Consider the following 21,477-nt stretch of genomic DNA (forward strand, 5'->3'; position numbering starts at 1 on the left):
ATTGGGCTACTTAGTAATATATTAAGTGATACTTATATTTGAATTGTTAAAAATCTTAGCATGGGATGAGACAATGGTCGCAGTTAATTCATGATAATAAAAATGATGAGGAAATCGACTAGGAATCTCTTTACGTGATCATTTCCCCATTGTTTGCTCACTGCTCCAGGTTTGTACACCATGGAACCATCCTGGACTGCGAAGAGAGGGACTGGGACTTCTCCATGAACCTCAATGTCCGGAGCATGTACCTGATGATCAAGGCGTTTCTTCCCAAAGTAAGGCCATCTCCAGCAGGCTGAGCCCCGCTGGCTACTTAGGGCTCCTCATTGAACATCTAGAAAGGATCCCCAGGCGTGACCACAGCTGACATAATGACTAACCTGTGTTGAACATTTATACCAAGGCATTTAATATAAATTAACTCATTGATCCTTCCAGTTCATCCATTCAAGGAATATTAAGCACATTCTACATGCCGGGCTCCATTCTAGGTGCGGAAGAGAACAGGACAAAGTCCCTCTATGAGGGAGGCCCCTTTTTGAGGGATGAGACAGAATAATATGTCATCAGACAAATATATATCATGGGCGGTTATAAGTACTGTGAAGAAACAGGAGTACTAGGATATGAGTTGGCCCACCAGGGTGCCTGGGGAGAGGGTTCCTGGAACAGGCGCAGCCAGCAGGCCCAGGGCCAGCGCACTGATTCGGCAGAGACTACCCTACCACGTCGCAGTGCAGAGAGTGAAGAGGGGCTGTGTGGCTGGCCAACATCACAGAATTTGTGCCCCTTCTTGAACGTCAGTGTCTAGGCATCTACCCTCAAGGTGGATGTGTCCCACTGCTGCTCCGTACCCTGAGATTTCTGCCGACACTCCCATTTTGTTTAGCTAAGCTACTGAGGTACCGGAGGGGGAAGACACCGTGTGTGCTAAGGAGACAGTATTCCTCCTGAGTCAGCTACCCTTGAATTCTCCAGCCTTCACAACTCAGCGATATTTTGTCATCATTAAGTACCTTTTGATGGAAAGCACCACACTCGGTGCTCTGGAAAAGGGAGGCATGAATTTCGAATGAGCTTCTAAGCCCACAGTAGCAGGCGTCAGAGGCCCAGACAGTGGAAGGGACTGACCAAGGGCAGAGCCTGCTCAGTTCAGGACTGTAAATTGAACCCTAGTGAAAGGCAGGAGAGCCGTTCTCTTCCTCAAAACAGGTGTACTGAAGCTGCCCAACCCAGGGCCAGAGAGAGCTTTACAGTAACAAGCTGAGGCTGATACTTTGCTCTGATGATTCAACCTGATGTCAAGAAGGATCCAGATGGCCCTGGCTGGTGTGGCTCAGTGGACTGAGCACCAGCCTGCAAAGCAAAGGGTCGCTGGTTCAATTCGTAGTCAGGGCATGTGCCTGGGTTGCAGGTCAGGTCCCCAGTAGGAGGCACATGAGAGGCAACCACACATAGATGTTTCTCTCCCTCTCTTTCTCCCTCTCAGATGAATGTCAAAAAGAAAATTAGAAAAATTGACTTAGTAACAAAGGAATTTTAATCTACTTATTTAGTGCCTAAACAGGCTCTTTGGTTGAATCCACAGAATGTTGAAGTAGCAAATTTAAAAATATATATATATTCATTGCCTGTTTTGCTCATTTAGAGTTCATGAGAATCCACATTATTTGGAAGTTGAATGTGTTTTTGGAAGCTGGATCCTTAGCGTTGGAGAGGGAGAGAGGCAGAGGCTGTGGTCAAGGGGGAAGCCCGGGCAGCCGTGGCACGGCCGTGGCATGTGTGGGGCTCGTTTGTGCTACCAGCCCAGGGTCTGGAAGGCTTGACAAATGTCAGTGAAGGGAGCCGGAGCAGGTGCAGCGACGCTGAAATGCAAATATGTACCTAAGTGTTAACTTAAAATATCAAATACTAACTTGTACATTAATGACTTTGTCTATGATTTGAAGCATCTTAATAATCCATGAGCCAGGAACACTCATTTGTTTAAGTAAAAATCCCACGAGACATTAATGATAGGGGTGGGGAATCAGGAGTCAGTGCCACTGGTTGAATCTAGCTGTGTCCTCAGAAGACCTTAGGTATGGCTTGACTTTTGCCCTTAACTTACCATGTAAACTGGGAGACAGCACTTGTGCCCTCTCAGCATCTTATTTTTAATAGCATCTGCTTTTTTTCAGATTTTTTTTGTCTTTTTTCTTTTAAGATTTTATTTATTTATCTTTAGAGGGGAAAGGAAGGAGAGAGAAAGAAATATCAGTGTATGGTTGCCTCTGGTGTGTCCCCTGCCAGGAACTGGCCTGCAACCCAGGCATGTGCCCTGACTGGGAATCGAACCGCGATCGTGTGGTTCACAGGCCCACGCTCAATCCACTGAGCTACAGCAGCCAGGGCCAGCATCTTTTTTTTTGTAATGAGAGTGATAGACTAGGCAGCTCCTTCCAGACCTCATTGTCTAGGATCCTCTGCATTTGGTAACCATGGGGCACATGTACCAGGTTGGAACTCTCCAGGGGAGGCCAGGATTGGAGCCTAGGCAGGTCTGAAACATCAGATGGACAAAACATAGGAACTCTCATAGGAAATGTTTGTTCATGGGTAGACAGACAGAAAACCACTCCAAAACTGGAAGATCAGTCAAAAGGCAGAGAACGAGCTGAAAACACTGTAAGCACAATCCAAGGTCCACTATGGAATGGAATGGAAAATCTGTTATGGCAATAGTTTGGTTATGTGGAACTTTTAACCCTTTGCTGTACCTTAGAAGGGCTCCCAGCACATAGAGGTGCTTAGAAGACATTTGTTGAATGAATATGCAAATCTAGCTTGTCCATCCAGTTGGAAGTCAGGTGTGGAATCACTGAAGATCCAGAAGCCAACACCTGCCCAGTTTAGGGACTGAGCTCTGCTCAGTGGGAAGAGAAGGGCTGGGCCGGAATGGGATGAAGCTGGAGGGAATGTTTAGAGATCTTTCTAGGCCCCGCCTGAGTTTCTGGGACATCCGTCCTATGTATTGTGGCATCCGTCCTATGTATTGTGGCATCATCCTATGTACCAGGCATTTCACGTTGGAGCTGTCCTTGTCAGAGAGGACTGTTGTACGCATGGGGAGCTGGGAAGAGCGTTCGCACAATGACAGCAGGTGCTGAGCTGGTTGAGGAGGCAGAATGGAAGGGGACAAGGACAGAGGGCTCCAGAATCAGCAGAGAGACCTGGGTTGAATGGATAATACAGGTGACAAGGGGCAGCACCACCATCTCCTAAAGTTTTACCCAAGTCACTGCATTTCAGAGGATTAGAGAGTGCACTTACTTAATAGCCCATCTTTCTATATCAAATTGGGCTGTGTGTATTCTATATGTATTAAAAATGGGTTATATAAGGCAATGGCAGCTCAATAAAACTGGATAATAAAATGAATAAAATGAGTTATGCTATTTCCTAAATTTGATAATAATGATTTTAAGGCTTGGTTTTCAACACCCTTGAACTGTCCAGGTCTGTGTGTATGTGTGTGGACCCCACTGCATTGTTTTATTCTTCACTACACAGACAGACAAGTTGGGGTGAATGTTTTCTCCCTGCCATTTTTCTTGACTTCAGGCTCTCCGCGTGACCTGTTAGTCCACCCAGCACAATGCCTTAGGGTTGCTTTAGAATCTGCTTTGAGGTACAATTAGTACTAAGTATCCTCGTAGGAAGAGTACCATAAAGAAACACAGTCTTGCAACCTCACCCCTGGGTCCAGCCAGTCGTCTGCCTTCCCCAAGCCTGCACCTCCTTGTCTGAAAGCTGCTACAGAAACTCACGCATCCCAGCAGAAGTCGTTTTTGTTTTGTGGAGACTTCTTTTAGAAGCTTCTCTCCTGTTTCTCATGATACAGAGCATACAGTTTTTTCTTCTATTCTTTCATTTCCCCCAATTTGAACTCTTCACCACTTTCCTGTCTCCCCTGGTTCCTTATGGTCATTGCCTCAGCCTCTGATTTAGTAAGAAGTTAGTGCCCACGAGGCAGGAATTCTCCCCACACCTTGCTTCTCCCCCCAAAACATTCCTGGGTACCCATGTCCTTGTCCATACATGTATTATCTTGAACACATACATATGTGTTATAACTAATAACATATAGAGTTCATTTGAAAACGGTTTAACTCATAGCAGCTATTTCATTACACATTCCTTTAGGGTTAGGGCAGGGCCCAGCAATCAACACTTATTTTGGTTCATCGCTGTATTGACCACCTACTGTGTGTACCCTGTCTAGAAGGACAAAATAGCCACAGACCCTCCTTTCAGGAAGTTCACACGTTAGGGAAGAATTTTAAGGGAGGTGTTCCTAGGAAACACCTCTGTAGTTGGTGGAGGCTGCGCATAACCGTTTACCAAGGCCTTCCCCTCCACCTCAGCCACCTCCCCCTCTGTTACCCAGACATTTCTGCATTTCTGCTTTTATCGCCCCTTTCCTAAATCACTGCCTCAGCTCCCAGGGGTCTCCTCTACGGGGACACCAGAGCCATCTTTGTACCCCCAAATCTGAACATACCACTCCTCCTCTGCCTTAAACCCTTCATTCTCACCACCGCATTCCCTTCAGGGTGAAGCCCAAATGCCTACAGTTCGCCCTGGCGGCCCCTGCAGCTTCACCCCTCCCACACCCTGCACTGCAGCCAGACCCTTGCCTGCCTCCCAGGCCCTCCACAGAGCCCTTAGGGTTCCCGCGCCTTCGAACACCCTTCTCTTTTATTTGTCTAACCTACGTATTTCGTCCTGAAGAGCCAGTTCTGGGTGTCCCGCAGCCGGGATCAGTGGTCCCTTCCCACCACCACCCTCTTCTCTGTGAAGGTCTCTGCTGTCGCTGGAGACGGGTTAGATCAGCCACTCCAGCCAGACTGGCAGCTGCCTACAGGCAGACACTGTGTCATTTACCTTTGTATCTCCTGGACCTAGCGCAATGCCTGACCACGGTAGGAATTCAACAAACACTGTGTTGGACGGAAGTGAGAGTATTCCGACATCAGGAACACGCAGTAAGGATCACTGTTCCTTTGCCTTCCACTCAGCCCACAGTTCATCCTTGGTCTTGCCGATGCCCTTATGCCCCAGGAAGGTGGTAACCCCCTGGGAACGGCTCCTGCCAGGACCGCAGCGCGAGCCATCAGCTCCCAGCCATCAGCTCCCAGCTCCCGTTAGGACTGCTTAGGGCACTCAGTGTTAATAGCTAACGGGGTGGGTCTGCAAGCCCTAAGTAAACGCAGATCTTTAAATGAGGTCGTATTTTTAGCCTGCAGAGTGGCATTCCTTAAAAATGGCTTTCTTTTGGCAGATGCTTGCTCAGAAATCTGGCAACATTATCAACATGTCCTCTGTGGCTTCCAGCATCAAAGGTAGGCCTGGCTCCGGGGTGACGCCCACGCCCACACACCGTCCGAGCTGAGGGAACGAGCAGAGCCCAAATCCTAAGCCCAACACCCAACTCCAACACCGCTTCTTAGAACCCGGTTTTGCGTTCCTTCATTACTAGTCCCTTTGCCTGAGATGTCAGCCAGTCATAACATGAAATAAAAGGATTTTTGCTTCGTCCTCCTTTTATTTCTTCTAATGAATATGGAGATGAAAATCGAGAGCAGGAAGAAGGAATCAAGAGGGGGACGGAAACATTTACCCGTTCAGTTAATCAGAAAAGGTTGTCTTAACACCCTCGAAGTGCCTCTGCTCCCAAAGAATTCCCAGCCCTAAGGGGAGCGAGTGTCAGGCAAACACACGCCTTCCACAGTGTGACAGTCTCACGACAGAGCTTCGTGCAAAGTGCCGACACAGTGCCGGGAGGTAACTGCCTGTGGCTGTGGGGCCTGCCTCCCAGAGACACCGGGTCTGGGCCCTAGTCGGGGAAGAAACCCTGGCAGTGGTTCCTGGGACACTTCTCTGTGCCCCCTTTCTAAAGGAGACTGTTTTTTTTTTTTTTTATTCCTTCGATTGTCACGCCCTCCCCCGCCCCCAGGAATTGTGAACAGATGTGTGTACAGCACAACCAAGGCGGCTGTGATCGGCCTCACCAAGGCCGTGGCTGTAGACTTCATCCAGCAGGGTATCAGGTGCAACTGTGTGTGCCCAGGTGAGTTCCACCCCGCCGGGCTGTGATCTTGTCCTTGCTGACATCTGGTTGCCACTGTGGGAGATATCTACAGAAGCTTGTTTCCTCCATGTTTTATTGTGCCCTGTCATCGCGCAAAGTTCAAAAGAAAAGAGCATCGGCTTGTTAAGATAATTGGGATAGAGAGGCTTAAGTCATTAAGAATAAGCCACAGACGCAAAGGGGTTAACGTTACTTATGTGCATGAGGCAATTCCAAACCACAAGGTTGAGTGACAGTACTGGCCAGGTCTTGGAGTCTTGGAAGCAGACAGGGATGACCTTTTCAGGGGAAAGAGGGAACGTAGACATACTGTCAGGATGGCGGGAAGAAAGGAGGAGGAGCCTTTCAGAGGACAGGAAGCTGCTGAGTCCCGTAAATCACCCGGGGTGGCCGCTAAATTAAAAGGAGGGATGAACACCTTCCTTTCCGCTATAAAAAAGGGGGGGTCAGCAAACAAGGGCCTGCAGGCCAAATCTGGCCACCTGCTTTGTAAATACAGTTCTGTGGGAGCACAATCACACCCAGTCTGCTGTGCGTTGGCTGGGACACCCCCCCCCCACCCCCCCCCCCCCCGCATGCTCAGGCAGAGCTGAGTAGTTGTAACACACCAAATGTTGCCCAAAGCTAAAAAGGTTTCCCATCCGCTGCTTACCAGAAAGTATGCTGACCTCTCATATGAAGGAAAGGAGAAAAGCAAAACTCATTATTTGTAGTGAGAACATTCAATTTCTCTAAACAAAAGCATTCAATAACTTATTTCTTGGGAATAACTTTTCCTTCTCTTAGTCACTGTGGGCACGTCTATTAAATAGATAGGCCCTTTCACCTGCCTCCACCCATCCCAAATGAATACAAGGTGCCTAGGGACAATTATTTACTTCCTCTCTGAAAAGAAATTAAACACTGCATATCCAGGATCGAAGTCTCTCTCAGTAGTTCACAACTGGTACTGAGGAGTTGGGGAGGGATATAGTTTCACGATTACCTGTGGTACCTTTCAAAACCTGAAGGGCATGCCAGAATTTGGGGAGGCAGTCGATGGAGAAAACTGTGTACTGTGCCGCCATATCTCGGAGGTACTGAGGCTGCATTCCCGACCACGGCAGTAAAGCAGCTCCTACTCTTTGTGCTGGAGGAGGGTCTTGCAGTCAATTTGTAAAAGATTTAACAGGTGTGGGACACGATCAAGTGGAGCACAATAAAAAGAGGAATGCCTGTGATGTAATCTGTCAAGGTCTCCCCTCAGGGTGAACACCACCAACTCACTGATGAAAGAGGGAAATTCCATGCAAGCTATGGAATTTCCATGATTGAGGTGTCCTGCTCAGGTTTTGGGGGGGTTTTTTTGGACTAGAGAGGTAAACATAGGTAACACTAACAAAACACAGGGACACACGGGAGACAGTTTCACTGGGTTTTACATACTGCCGGTATGTGGAGTCCAGCTATTTTGGGTGCTATTTACCAAATGGAATAAATGGCAAAATGATTTGGAAAATATGGGAGTTTTAGCAGCTGGACTTTCCAGGAACTTGGAAAATAGGTTTCAGACTCTCTGGAACAAGGAACCAGTGTGACTCACTGAGCCAGTCACAGAAGAAAACCTGACTGGGAACGGTTGTGTCTGGGATAGCACTGGAGGTGATGCAGTCACAACTCCCAAGAGCTGGACTTGGGCAGACTGTGGCACGGCGTGTCGGTCTGTGCCATGGACACAGCGAATACAATTAAATAGGTTTCAGGCAGGCAGTGCTATGACACGTCATCTGTATATTGTACTGTGTGTTCACCACCCCTAGTCAAGCCTCCTTCCATCACCATTTCTCCCCTTACACCCTCCTCCACCTCCTGCCACCCTCCTTCCTCTCTGGTAACCACTAGGCTCTTGTCTGTGTCTATGAATTGCTATTCGTTTGTTTGTTTGTTTTTGCTTAATCCTTTAAGTGGAAGATGCAGGTGCCTTGAGCACAGTTGGAAGAATGTACTTTAAGGAGGCTATTGATGAGAGAAGTGAGGAAATACTATTGAAAAATGATATGAGGGGATCTTTGTTATGCGGTTTCAGAGAGTTTTATAACTATTCCCTGCAGTATCATGGAAGGGAGAAAACACCCCAATGAACTGGGTTACCCAGCCAAGGCAATTTCCACCCAGCGGATTCAAAAGCGCTGCCCGCTTATAGTAAAATGTGAGGAGAAAGAGAAACTAAAATAGGGGCTGTTAACCAAAAACAGCCAGGATTTGTTGATTTTGAAGATTCCCAGCCGCTCCAGAGAAATGGCAAATGATGGTAAGACTAAGGCATGATTTCCAAGGAAGCATGAAATCTGTGGCATTCTCAGGAGCATGGTCTAAAGATGAAGCTGAAGATACAACTGGAAAATCACTTATTTGGTCTTAGAAAGATCATGTGATCCCTGGAGTGCCGTCACGGGGGAAAAAGCCCCCGAGGGGAGTTTACAGACACATAAGTAATCCAAAAAGTCTGAGAAACTTGCTCTGTAGGAACTTGAACTGAGTGGAATGTAAGACTTTTTAGTGTCATTCATTTTTTTAAGTGAAACAATTTCAGATTTTATTTTTTGATGAGAAACATGAGGCAGTGATAGAAATAGACATTTGAAACCAATGAAAATAGGCAAGATGATGAGGAAAACTTAGAACACCTGAATTCTGGAGGACTGGGACAGTCACAGCGCTGTCCCTTGGGGTCTCCGGAGTGAACTTGACAGCAAGAACGGCTCTGAGGGAGCCAAGGCGGTCTGGATCCTTGTACTGGTGAAGGACTTCTATGACTGTGTCTACATCTTAGGAGGATTGTGGGGATTCGTTGAGATAATACATGCAAAAGTGCTTAGAATCCACCAAGTATAGTGGTAATGTCATGTGGCTGAAATACAGAGTCCAGCACAAATAATGCCCCTTTTCATTACAAAATCATAAGCATGTAATTCTGTAACAAAACAATATCACACTGAAGCACAACATACGACATTTTAGGTGAAATGTTCAAATTAAATCTGTAAATTATGGCACCCATTTCATTACCCTACCAACTACACTCAATCAGACATTACTTCTGCTGGATCCTGTATATACTCGTATATATTGGGAATGCTGGGTATTCACCCAGACTCTTTGCCTCGCATCACAAAGAACTATGGTCTGTGTTTTAAAGGCCATAGAAATGTTATTAAAGAGGTTATAAGCCTATTAAATAAAAAGGTGGGCAGGTGGAAGTAGTCATGGAGAAGGATTTCACTGATTGTCGTATTACATGGAAAGGAAGTTTAATTGTCAATTTCTTGTTTCAGTTAAAGTAATAACGGAGCCAAATGTCTCCCTTTGATTTAGGAACAGTTGATACCCCATCTCTACAAGAAAAAATACAAGCCAGTCCAAATCCTGAAGTGGTAGGTATAGCTATTCTTTTAAATGTGTATAAATGCTCTGGTGGGAAAATGCCCTCTTCCTTACCTGAAGTAGACAAATTCAGAGAAAGGAGAATGGCGGGTGCCAGGGGCGGAGTAGGTGGGACTGGGGAGTTGCTGTCCAGTGGGTTTGGGGAGATGAAGAGAGAGCTGGAGACTGGTTTCACAACAGGGTGCTGTACTTACCACCACCGAACTGTACATTTAAAAACGGTTAAGAGGAACACTGGCCAGGTGGCTCAGGGCATCTTAGATGTGTTCAGAGCATCATTCTGTGCACCAAAAGGTTGCATGTTTGATCCCTGGTCAGTGCACATACCTAGGTTGCCGGTTTGATCCCCAGTCAGGGAGCATAAGGGAGGCAACTGATCAGTGTCTCTCCCTCCCTGTTTCTCCCTTCTCCCTTTAAAATCAATGAACATGTCCTCAGGTGAGGTTTTTTTAAATGTTTAAGAGTGGTTGAGATGCAACACACCAAGGCCACATAGCTAACGCATAACAGAACCAGGATGTCCTTGGACCATTCAACTCCAGAATTTTTCTGTACTCTGGCAATTTTGCCAATAATCACAAGCATGAACTGAATACCGCCTACATGCAGTGTTGTTAAGAATAATAGTTCAGGATATGAAGCTGGGAAGCCAAACGTTGTAGAGGAGGACGCTTAGAAACAGACAGTAAGGAGATTTTGTAGGCCAATGGGAAGGTCCCTGGGCCCTGCGCCAGAGACCGAGGCTGCTGCAGGAGCTTTGGAGGAGAGCCAGGTCAGGGATCGTAACTAAGAAGCTCCCTCCCTTCCCACAGTGGGGAAGTCACAGACTGGAGCCAGCAGAGACCTGGATGCTTCAAGTTGCTGGGGGGATAATGACACAGTAAGAGACACACAGCCAGCAGCATACCCCAGCTGGGACAGTGGTCGCTGGCCAGGACAGTGTCAGAGAAACTGGGGAGCAGGGTGACACCTAGATATTGGAGAAGAGAAGGGTTTCGACTGGCTGGGTTAGAGGCACTGGCCTGGTGCATATGTGCCAAGTGGACAATATGGGCTGCACAGCGCTCTGAGGGTGCGGGCTGGAAACTGGGCACCTGTGATTATTGTGGACCAGACTGAGCCCCCGTCCTGGGGGAACCACAGGAATGGAAAAAAACGGAGCCCAGCCCTCTCTGCCTGCAGCATTTGGGAAGACCAGCAAAACCCGCTTAGCAGGTTGAAAGTCAACAGGAGAATTTTTTGTTTTTCCAAGTGTAAGACAAAAAGACCTGGAGCTGAGAGAAGACCAAAGACAGATTCAGAAAGAAATCAGTAGGCAAACACCAACAGCTGAGACAAATTTCACGTTACTATCTTTCAGAACTTGCATTTATTTTATTTTATTTTGTATTGTTTTGTATTGTATTTTATTTTGTATTTTCCATTTAATTAGGGGTTTTGAGGGTTTCTTTGATTTCATTGTTTGATTGGTTTTCTTTATTCTCCCTCTCATATTGCATTTTAATTTTTCTTCTCTCACTTTACTCACATTCCGGTAACACACTACTCTTGGTCTTTTACTTTTTATTCTTCTTATTCAGATTGTATATTTCTTATCATCTTACTGTTATTCCAAATCCCACACAGCACCTTCCCCTGGTCTTTATCCATTTCACTAGCTTCTTGAGCTTTATCACCGTTGTGGTTAACTTTATTCTCTCACACACTAGGCCAAGTTTCTTCCCCTTACTCTCACTGTATTTCACCATCTAACCTCACATAAGCACTCTGATTTCTAAAGTCAGCTTACATTCTTTTTTCCTTGTAATAAGAGTCTTATGTATTTTTTACCTTTTATAAAAAGTGGCTGGTTGGGTGCAATATCACAGTTATTGCTGTACTTCTCCAAAGGACCTCCTATCGGCTCTCTACTTGTTAGTACTTTAAACCCTACAGAAGGTTCTCCCACTGTCTTAGTCCATTTAGCCTTCACCCTGCCCCAGGCCACTTGAGTAAGAAATTTTATCTCATTATTTTCTCTCTCCCCCTTTTCTCTTTCCTTTTTCCCCCTCTCAACCTGGGCTTTACTCCTCACTCTTATTAGTTCGCTGCCCCATCCTCTCAAAATCATTTTCTTTACTGTAGACCTCTCATACTCACTTTCACTCTCTCCAATATTCTCATTCCCATTCCACCTTCATTGACTTCATTCTACTGGCGCTGCTATGGGCCCTGCTGGGGGCTCCTGCGATGCTGCTCCTGTAGGTCCAGCACCTTTTCAATTTCCCTTCAAAACTCCTAGTGTGTTCTTCCCTCCGCTTACCCCATTGTTCCCGTCACCCTTTTGTGTTTCACTTACGTTGTAAATTTTGCTCTCTCCCTCTCTTCACCTCAGTGCCAGCCCAGCTCTTATCCATTCTCCTCTCTCTTACCACACATTTTCTTCTCTTCTAGTCATCTTATATTCCTTTTGTCATACCATATAATATTTGCAATTCCTCTTCACATGTATTAACATTAGTTCTATTGCAGTAGAGACTGCTGATGTGGTAGAGGTTTTGGGGGGGTTGTTTTGGTTTGGTTTCTTTTGCTGGCGTAGGTCTGGTGGTCTGGTAATATTGCTTTGTTAACCAAAACCTGTACAACACCATACAAGACAAGGTGGGAGATGTGAACACCAGTAAATCTGCTGGAAGGGAGAACCCACCAACAAAAGAGCCACCAACAGGTAAAGCCCAAGTTCAACAAGAGAGCCCACACAAACAGAAGAAAGGGGAACCATACAGCATCCAGACAAGGAGATCAAAGAGACCACATCACTGAGTCCCACATAAACCCTACCACAAAAGTTGTCAAACAAAGCCAATAGGCAAAGCAGGCCATGTGGAATCTCAGAAACAAACAAAAAGGGTCACCTAAAGTGGGGAGGCAAAGAAAGAACCTACAGTTGAAAGGAAGGGAAGACTACTCAGTAAAAGAGCTAAAAGAAATTGAAGAAGAAAACTATCAGATATAGAATTCAAAAGAATGGTTATAAGGATGCTCAAGGAACTCAAAGACAACTACAAGGAATTGAGTGGGAACTACCACAGTATGAAAAAGGAAATAGAAAGTATAAACAAGAACACAGAAGAAAATGAAGAATAAAATATCTAGAAGGAATTACAAGGAGGCTGGATGAAGAAGAGGAATGAATTAGTAAGCCGGAAGACAAAGTAGAAAAAAATACCCAGGTACAGCAGCTGCCCAAAGAAAGACTCAAAAAATATGAAGATAGCTTAAGGGAACTTCAGGGCAACATGAAACGCAACAACATTTGGATCATAAGAATACCAGAAGGAGAAGAAAAGGAGCAAGGGATAGAAAACTTGTATGAAAAAAATAATGGCATAAAACTTCCTGAACCTGAAGAGGAGAAGAGCCACACAAATTCAGGAAGCACAGAGGGTCCTAATTAAGATGAACCCAAAGAGGCCCACTCCAAGACACATCATAATTAAAATGCCAGCTTTTAAAGACAAAGAATCTTAAAGGCAGCAAGGGAGAAATAGGAGATAAAATAGGAGCCCCAATAAGGCTAGCAGCTGTCTTCTCAATGGAAATGCTCCAAGCCAGAAGGGAATGGCATGAAGTATTCCAAGTAATGAAAACCAAAGGCCTGCAACTGAGACTACTGTACCCAGCAAGGCTCCCAATTAAAATAGAAAGCCAAATAAAGAGCTTCCCAGACAAAAGAAGTCTAAAAGGACACACCTCCATGAAACTGGCACTGCAAGATATGTTAAAGAGACTGCTTTAAGAACAGGAAATAAAACAGTGTGAGAGAGAGGAACACAGGTATCAAGGGAGAAAAATGAATAAGTACCTCTTAGTAATAACCTTAAATGTTAATGGAGTAAATGTTCCAATCCAGAGATATTCAGGGAAGCTGAATGGATAAGAAAACATGACCCACGCATATGCTGCCTACAAGAAACTCACCTCAGAAAAAAAGACCCACATGGACTGAAAATGAAGAGTTAGAAAAAAATATTCCAAGTAAATGGTCAGGGAAAAAAAAGCTGGTGTAGCAATACCTATATCAAATGAAATAGATTTCAAAACAAAGGCCATAAAAAGAGACACAGAAGGATACTTCATAATCCTGAAGGGAAGAATTTATAAAGAATACACAAAGATTATAAGCATATATGTACCCAGTGTAGGGGCATCCATATATATAAGAAAAATCTTGGAAGACTTCAAGAAAGATATAGACAGCCACACAGTTCTACTGGGGGAGTTTAACACAGTTCTACTAGGGAAGATCTATTCATTATTGACATATTCATTCACTGTCAATAATAAATAGATCTTCCAAAGAAAATATCAACAAGGATATTTTGGCATTAAACAATCCCAAAGAAGCAAAATACACATTCTTTTCAAATGCACATGAAACACTTTAAAAGATAGACCATATGGTAGAACACAAAAAAAAGCCTCAACAAATTCAAGAATATTGAAATCATATCAAGCAATTTCTTGGACCACAAAGGCCTGAAACTAGAAACCCATCTCAAGGAAAAACTCAAAAACACTCAAATTCATGGAGATTGAATAGCATGCTATTAAATAATGAATGGGTTAATAATGAGATCAAGGAAGAAATCAAAAAGTTTCTGGAAACAAAAGAAAATGAACACACAAAAGTCCAAAACTTATGGGACACAGCAAAGGCAATCCCGAGAGGGAAGTTCATAGTGACACAGGCCTACCTTAAAAAGGTGGAAACATTTCAAATAAACAGTCTAACCCTACATCTACAAGAACTGGAGGAACAACAACAAAGACAGGGAAGAGCAAGTAGAAGGAAGGAAATAACCAAGATCAGAGCAGAATTACATGACATAGAACTAGCCCTGGCTGGGGTAGCTCAGTGGGTTGAGCGCGGGCCTGCGAACCAGAGGATTGCTGTTCGATTCCCAGTCAGGGCACATGCCTGGGTTGCAGGCCGGTTCCCTGCAGGCCAACTCCCAGCAGGGGACGCACAAAAGGCAACCATACATTGATGTTTCTCTCCCTTTCCTTCCCCTCTAAAGATAAATAAATAAATAAAATCTTTAAAAAAAAATGACATAGAACTAAAGGAACAATTCAAAAGATCAGTAAATTCAGGAGCTGTTCTTTGAAAAGATAAACCAAATCAACAAACCTTTAAGTAGGCTCCTCAAGAAAAAAAAGATACAGGACCCAAATAAATAAAGTCAGAAATGAAAAGAGAGAGATTACAACTGATCCCACAGAAATATAAAGGATTGTAAGAAATTACTACAAACAACTATATGCCAAGAAGTTTGTAAACCTGGGTGAAATGGATAAATTTCTAGAAACACGTAATCTTCCAAAACTGAATCAAGAAGAAGCAGAAAGCCTGACTAGACCAATAACACATACTGAAATCAAAGCAGTGATCAAAAAACTCCCAGCACAGAAAAACCCTGGACTGCATGGTTTCACAGGAGAATTTTATAAGATATTTAAGGAAGAGCTAATCCCTACCCTTCTCAAACTATTCTAAAAAACCCAAGAAGGAAGACTCCCAAACTCTTTTTATGGGGCAAGCAACAACCTAATCCCAAAACCAGATAAAGACATAACAAAAAAAGAAAATTACAGGCCAATATTGCTGACAAATATAAGACTAAAATACTCAACAAAGGATTGGCAAACCACATCCAGCAATACATCAAATCAATCATACACCATGATCAAGTGGGATTCATCCCATGGATGTGAGGATGGTACAATACTCACAAATCAATAAATGTAATACATCACATAAACAAAAGGAAAGATAAGAATCACATGATCATATCAATATATGCAAAAATGCATTCGATAAGGTACAGCACCCATTTATGATAAAAGCACTCAGCAATATAGGAGTAGAGGGAGCATACATCAACATAATAAAGGCCATATACAAGAAACCTACAGCCTACCTCATATTCAATGGGCAAAAACTAAAAGCTTTCCCACTAATATCAGGAACAGGACAAGTATATCTGCCTTTACCATTTCTATTTAACATAGTATTGAAAGTCCTAGCCACAGCGATCAGACAAGAAAAAGAAATAAAAGGCATCAAAATTGGAAAGGAAGAAGTAAAACTGTTATTGTTTGCAGGTGACATGATAGTGGACATAGAAAACCCTATAGACTCCACCAAAAAAACTAGTCAACCTAATAAGTGAATTTGGCAAAACAGTGGGAGACAAAGTCAATATTCAGAAATCAAAGGCATTTTTGTATGCTAACAATGAAATATCAGAAACAAAAATCAGGAAAAAATCCATTTTATATAGCAACAAGAAAAATAAAGTACCTAGGAATAAATCTAAGGAGGTAAAAGACCTGTACTCAGAAAACTACACAGCAATGAAGAAAGAAATTAAGGAAGACACAAATAAATAGAAGCATATACGATGTTCATGGATTGAAAGAATTAACATCATCAAGATGTCCATTCTACCCAAAGCAATTCATAGATTCAATGCAATTTCTATTAAAATACCAATGACGTATTTCACAGATACAGAACAAACATTTCAAAAATGTATATGGAACCATAAATGACCCCAAATGGCCACAGCAATTTTGAGAAAGAACAAAGTAGGAGGGATCACAGTAACTGATTTCAAACTATATTAAAAGGCCACTGTAATAAAAACTGCCTGGTACTGGCATAAGAACAGACAGACAGATCAATGGAACAGAATAGAGAGCCCATAAATAAACCCAACTCTAAGGTCAATTAATATTCAACAAAGGGAGCAGAAGCCTAAAAGGGAGTAATAATAGCCTCTCCTACAAATGGTGTTGAGAGATCTGGACAGCTACATGCACAAATATGAAACTCGACCACCAACTTACACTATACACAAGAATAAACTCAAGGTGGATAAAAGACTTAAACATAGGTCACAACACCAGAAAAGTCCTAGAGGAAAACATAAGGAGGAAAATCTCAGATATTTCATGCAGCAATATTTTCACTGTTATGTCCCCTAGAGTAAGGAACATAAAATAAAGAAAAAACAAATGGGGCTTCATCAAAATAAAAAGCTTCTTCATGGCTAAAGAAAACATCAGCACAACGAAAAGGGAACCAACGGTATGGGAAAATATATTTGCCAATGATACCTTGGAAAAGGGTTTGATCTCCAAAATATGTAAGGAACTCACGTGACTCCACTCCAGGAAGGTAAACAATCCAATTAAAAAATGAGCAAAGAACCAGGACACTTCTCCAAGGAGGACATACAGAGGGACCAGAGACATATTAAAGGATGCTCAGCATCACCAGCCATCAGCAAGATGCAAATAAAAACCACAGTGAGCCCTGGCTGGTGTAGCTCAGTTGACTGAGCTTGGCCCTATGAAGCAAAGGGTCACCAGTTCGATTCCCAATCAGGGCACATGCCTGGGTTGCAGGCCAGGTCCCTAGTAGGGACACATGAGAGGCAACCATGCACTGATATTTCTCTCCCACTCTTTCTTCTTCCCTTCCCTCCTCTCTAAAAATAAATAAAATATTTTTTAAAATAATAAAATAAAATCACAATGAGATACCACTTCATGCCAGTGGAAATGGCCATCATAAACAAATCCACAAACAAGTGCTGATGAGGTTGTGGAGAAAAGGGAACCCTAGTACACCACTAGTGGGAATGCAGACTGGTGCAGCCACTGTGGAAACAGTATGGAATTTCCTCAGAAAACTAAATATAGCACTGCCTTTTGAACCAGCAATTCCACTGCTAGTATTATCCCCTAAGAATACTGAAACATCAATTCAAAAGAACCCATGCACCCAGTGTTCATAACGGCACAATTTACAATAGCCAAGTGCTGGAAGCAACCTAAGTGCCCATCAGTAAATGAGTGGATCGAAAAAACTGTGTTACATTTACACAATGGAATACTACACAGCAGAAAGAAAGAAGGAACTCCTACCCTTCACAACAGCATGGATGGAACTGGACAGCATTATGCTAAGTGAAATAAGCCAGGCGGTAAAAGACAAATACCATATGATCTCACCTATAAGTGGAACCTAATCAACAAAACAAACAAGCAAGCAAAATATAACCAGAGACATTGAAATAAAGGACAAACAGACAGTAACTAGAGGTGAGGTGGGAGGGGATAATGGGGGGGAAATAGGGGAAGGGTCACCAAGGAACATGTATAAAGGAGCCATGGACAAAGCCAAAGGGGGGTAGGATTGAGGGTAGGAGGTGGGAATGGGTGCATTGTTAGGAAGGGGTAGGAGGAAAGGGAGATAACTACTTGAACATAAATAAATAAATAAATAAATAAATAAATAAATAAAAATGGTTGAGTTGGTAAATTTCACCTTAGGTGTATTTTACTCCAACTTTTAAAAACCCTTCTTCTTTAACCTCAACTTTCTAATCACAATGTCTGTAGTTCACAGTATAACAACATAGTCTGAGTGGATAGGCAGTCACTATAGCCCTGCTTGATCTGCTTAGTCCATAATTAATGATGGTAATGATATTCTCACGTATTTCGTATCATGCATGATTATGGCTCCAAGGTCGTGGTACCTCTGTAGACTCACTTGCCTTTTACCCTCGGGAGGAATTGCAGGTGAGTGCAAACTTCAGCTCAGGTCACTGATGTCTGGTATGGTTTCTGGTCACAGGCACTGAGTGATTTTCTGAAGAGACAGAAGATTGGAAGATTTGCAACTGCAGAAGAAATAGCCCTGCTTTGTGTGTATTTGGCTTCTGATGAAGTAAGCATTCCTCCTCCCAGGGAGTTCATTATCTTAATCATATTCAGCCATTATTTGCTCATCAAAAAGTGTCGCCTTAGGCAGTTATGGCATACATATATATATATATGTATGTATGCCATATATATATGTATGCCATATATATATGTGTATGCCATATATATATATATGTGTGTATGCCATATATATGTATGCCATATATATATATATATATATATATATATATATGCTAAGATGCTGCCGTTACTAGATAGAGATCCATTCTGATTTAATTTGCTCAAAGAAGGCTACTCTGATCTAGCTGCCAACTTTTCCTTATTCAACTTTACATGTCGCTAAATTTTGTAACAAATGAAATAGAGGGGTGAAAAGAAGTGCTCAATTTTATAAAAGATAATTGCTTTCAAAAAATTGAAATTTGAGTAACCCTGGTTCAGGGTAAGTCAAATAAATGAGCCTCCAAAATTATGAGAGTTTCAAGTGAAATGGAAAGAGAGTTAACCAGATTTGTGTTTAGGTGTAGGAAACACAAAATTGGCATTTGGTGTTTTTCGTTCTCCTGGTTCCTTGTTTAGACTCCCACTGGCTCTTTTTTTCTATGAACTCTTCCTTGCATGTCATTGTGTGTGGATATTCCAAATTCTGTCTCTTTCCACTTTGCAACTATTTAGGAACCGGTTTCTTCTTTAACAGCAATTGTGTATTTTAAAATGGTAAACTAGTCCAAAAGCAGAAACTATGTTTATAAGGCACAGCGCACAAGAACATCCCACTTTGTTTTGTCTTTGAATGTTACATGATGGGGGAACTACAATGTATGCAAAGAGACAGGAAAGGGAAGTAGGTAGGCGGGAAGTGAGGAGGTGTTAGTAATCAGTTGGTTCCTCTTTACAGGAACTTTGTGCACACCAGGTGGTTGGTGAATGTGACAAATACAGAGTTTAAAATGTTTTAATGACAAAGCAGTTACTACTTCAGAGAACTATTAACAACAGTTGTTAATAGCTGGGGAACTTGTTAGACAAATTCTTAATTAAGCAAGTATGTTGGCCTTTGTGATTTCTCTGAATGCATATCTTCAGAAGAGCTCATTTGATTTTAGGATACAGCTGATTAGTTAAATTGCTCTTATTTATCCAGAGCTTAGGTTACCAAATATTTGGAAATGTTTGGCTTGAAATGTGCAACAAAAGAACCTTTGGGATTTTAAAGGGGCCCAGAGGAGTCTGTGTAAGTGTAACAGACAGCTTGCCTTGTAAAAACACTTGGGAGAGTTGGGGTCATTTTTTGGTCAAGTGATTAGTAAAGCCGTAGTTCATCTACACTATACAATTGGTTTTCACAGAATAAACTTAAAATTTCTGTGTTTATATTATGATGTCTTTCCTTGCTCCCTCTTCCACTGTCTCAGGCTTTAGATAAATTTAAAACTAGAAACACAAATTTGACTTTTTACTATCCATGTTTAAGTGAAAAGAGATTTTTAAACCTGTACTACAAGGAATCATTTTAGCTTTAATTCCTTGGAAAGTGAAAAAATTCTGTGGAAAAAAGTTATTTGTTTTAACTCCTTTAGCACAGATTTGTATCTAAAACAAGTATATTTTTTTCATAGTTTAATAGATAATGATTATTTTCATGCAAATTTAAAGTTAAATTTTTATCCTCACCCGAGGACATTTTCCCATTGCTTTTGGAGAGAGAGGAAGGAAGGAGAGAGAGAAACTTTGATTGGTTGCCTTCTCGTGCACACCCCCAACGGGCTATGGAACCGCAACGTGGGCATGTGCCCTGACCAGGAATCAGACCTGTGACGTTTTGGTCTACAGGACAATGCTCCAACCAACTGAGCAACACTGGCCAGGGCCATACAAATTTTTAAAATATATTTAGTATACATCAGTTCCTGTAATTGCCTGTGTATATGGATCAGTATATACGGTATCATTTTTTAAAATTTTTGTTTGGTAATTGACATGACCACTTTATGACTGACACACTTGGTTATATTAAAAAAATTTATTAGTGGCATAAAATTCAGCTATTTTAGAATAGTTCTGAGATTCAAAATGAAGATATACTGTTCTAGCCTATACTTTAAGTCTAATTTGGGGAATGACCATATGTTACCTAACTTCTTAATTTCCTGACTCAGAGACCAAACACCTGACAGACCTTGCTTAGAATACGCCATGTGCTAAAATACCAGCCAGAGGCCAGACCAAAAGAACGCTTGGCAATTTTAAATCATGCCAAATTTAATTCAGTTACATAAATTCTCTTTGTTAAGTGTCATAGAACTGAAGAAACACAACCTGTGTTAAGCCTGGTTAATTGTTGTCTCCTTGTGTTTATCACTACAGTCCGCCTTCATGACAGGCAATCCTGTCATCATCGACGGAGGCTGCAGCTTGTGATTTCAGGATCTCCTTGCTGGGAAGGCAGGCCCTTCATGTCCACGGTGAACCTGGTTATGGAGAAAACTCACCATTACGTCCTTCTTATTAATCATGTAGGAATGAAAACAAGCCCTTTCGAATGATGTCATTGCTCACAAATTCAGTTCTTTAAATACATTAATCTCTTTCTAATCTCCTCTACAATCATTGTAGATGACATAAAAGATAACAAACTCACTGCAAATGGGTAGTCTTAAAAATAAACTGCAAGTTATAAGCATATATAGTAAAATGTCAGTATGAAGGAAAAAGGTTTTTTAAAAGGTATTAATTTCTATTTTCCCAATCATCAAATATTTCATACAGCTCTGCACTTGTTAGTATGTGGGAACTAAGTTTAAAATCTTACACCTTTGTAAGTGAATACCAAGGCTAAGAAGTAGTTTGGCTTCAATAACTTACATTAAAAGGAGTTTAGTCAGAACTATTGCTGATCTGTTACATAAAACAAAAATAGTGGGCAGGTATTTGTACTTACCGGATATCATCACTTACAGTTAAGTACTATTTTCTTACAACTTAACTTCTTGCTCTAACTAAAAAATCCTTATCAAAATAAGCAGTGATGTTTGACATGGGCCTACATAAATATAGTTCACTGGGCAGTATTGTCAGTTTGGGAGATATTTCTTTAATTATAGATTTTCTTCACCAAGTTCCAGGATAACAGTTGA

The 21,477-nt window shown here is 42.3% G+C and overlaps 1 protein-coding gene across 1 annotated transcript in view; it reads left to right on the forward strand.

The window, feature by feature from the left end:
* BDH2 (3-hydroxybutyrate dehydrogenase 2) overlaps positions 1-21,339 on the forward strand; it is a 29,356-nt gene extending 8,017 nt beyond the window's left edge. Inside the window, exons 5-10 of the mRNA XM_037031966.1 lie at positions 170-278; positions 5,327-5,387; positions 6,002-6,115; positions 9,491-9,549; positions 18,252-18,344; positions 20,708-21,339. Of these exons, the coding sequence (XP_036887861.1) occupies positions 170-278; positions 5,327-5,387; positions 6,002-6,115; positions 9,491-9,549; positions 18,252-18,344; positions 20,708-20,761 (490 nt within the window). The 3' untranslated portion in view covers positions 20,762-21,339. The remainder of the gene's footprint in view (positions 1-169; positions 279-5,326; positions 5,388-6,001; positions 6,116-9,490; positions 9,550-18,251; positions 18,345-20,707) is intronic.
* Positions 21,340-21,477: the final 138 nt, after the last annotated feature.

The sequence above is a fragment of the Sturnira hondurensis genome, unplaced genomic scaffold (genome assembly GCF_014824575.4).
Source record: "Sturnira hondurensis isolate 20B ecotype Veracruz unplaced genomic scaffold, ASM1482457v3 Scaffold0021214, whole genome shotgun sequence".
Taxonomy (NCBI): Eukaryota; Metazoa; Chordata; class Mammalia; order Chiroptera; family Phyllostomidae; genus Sturnira; species Sturnira hondurensis.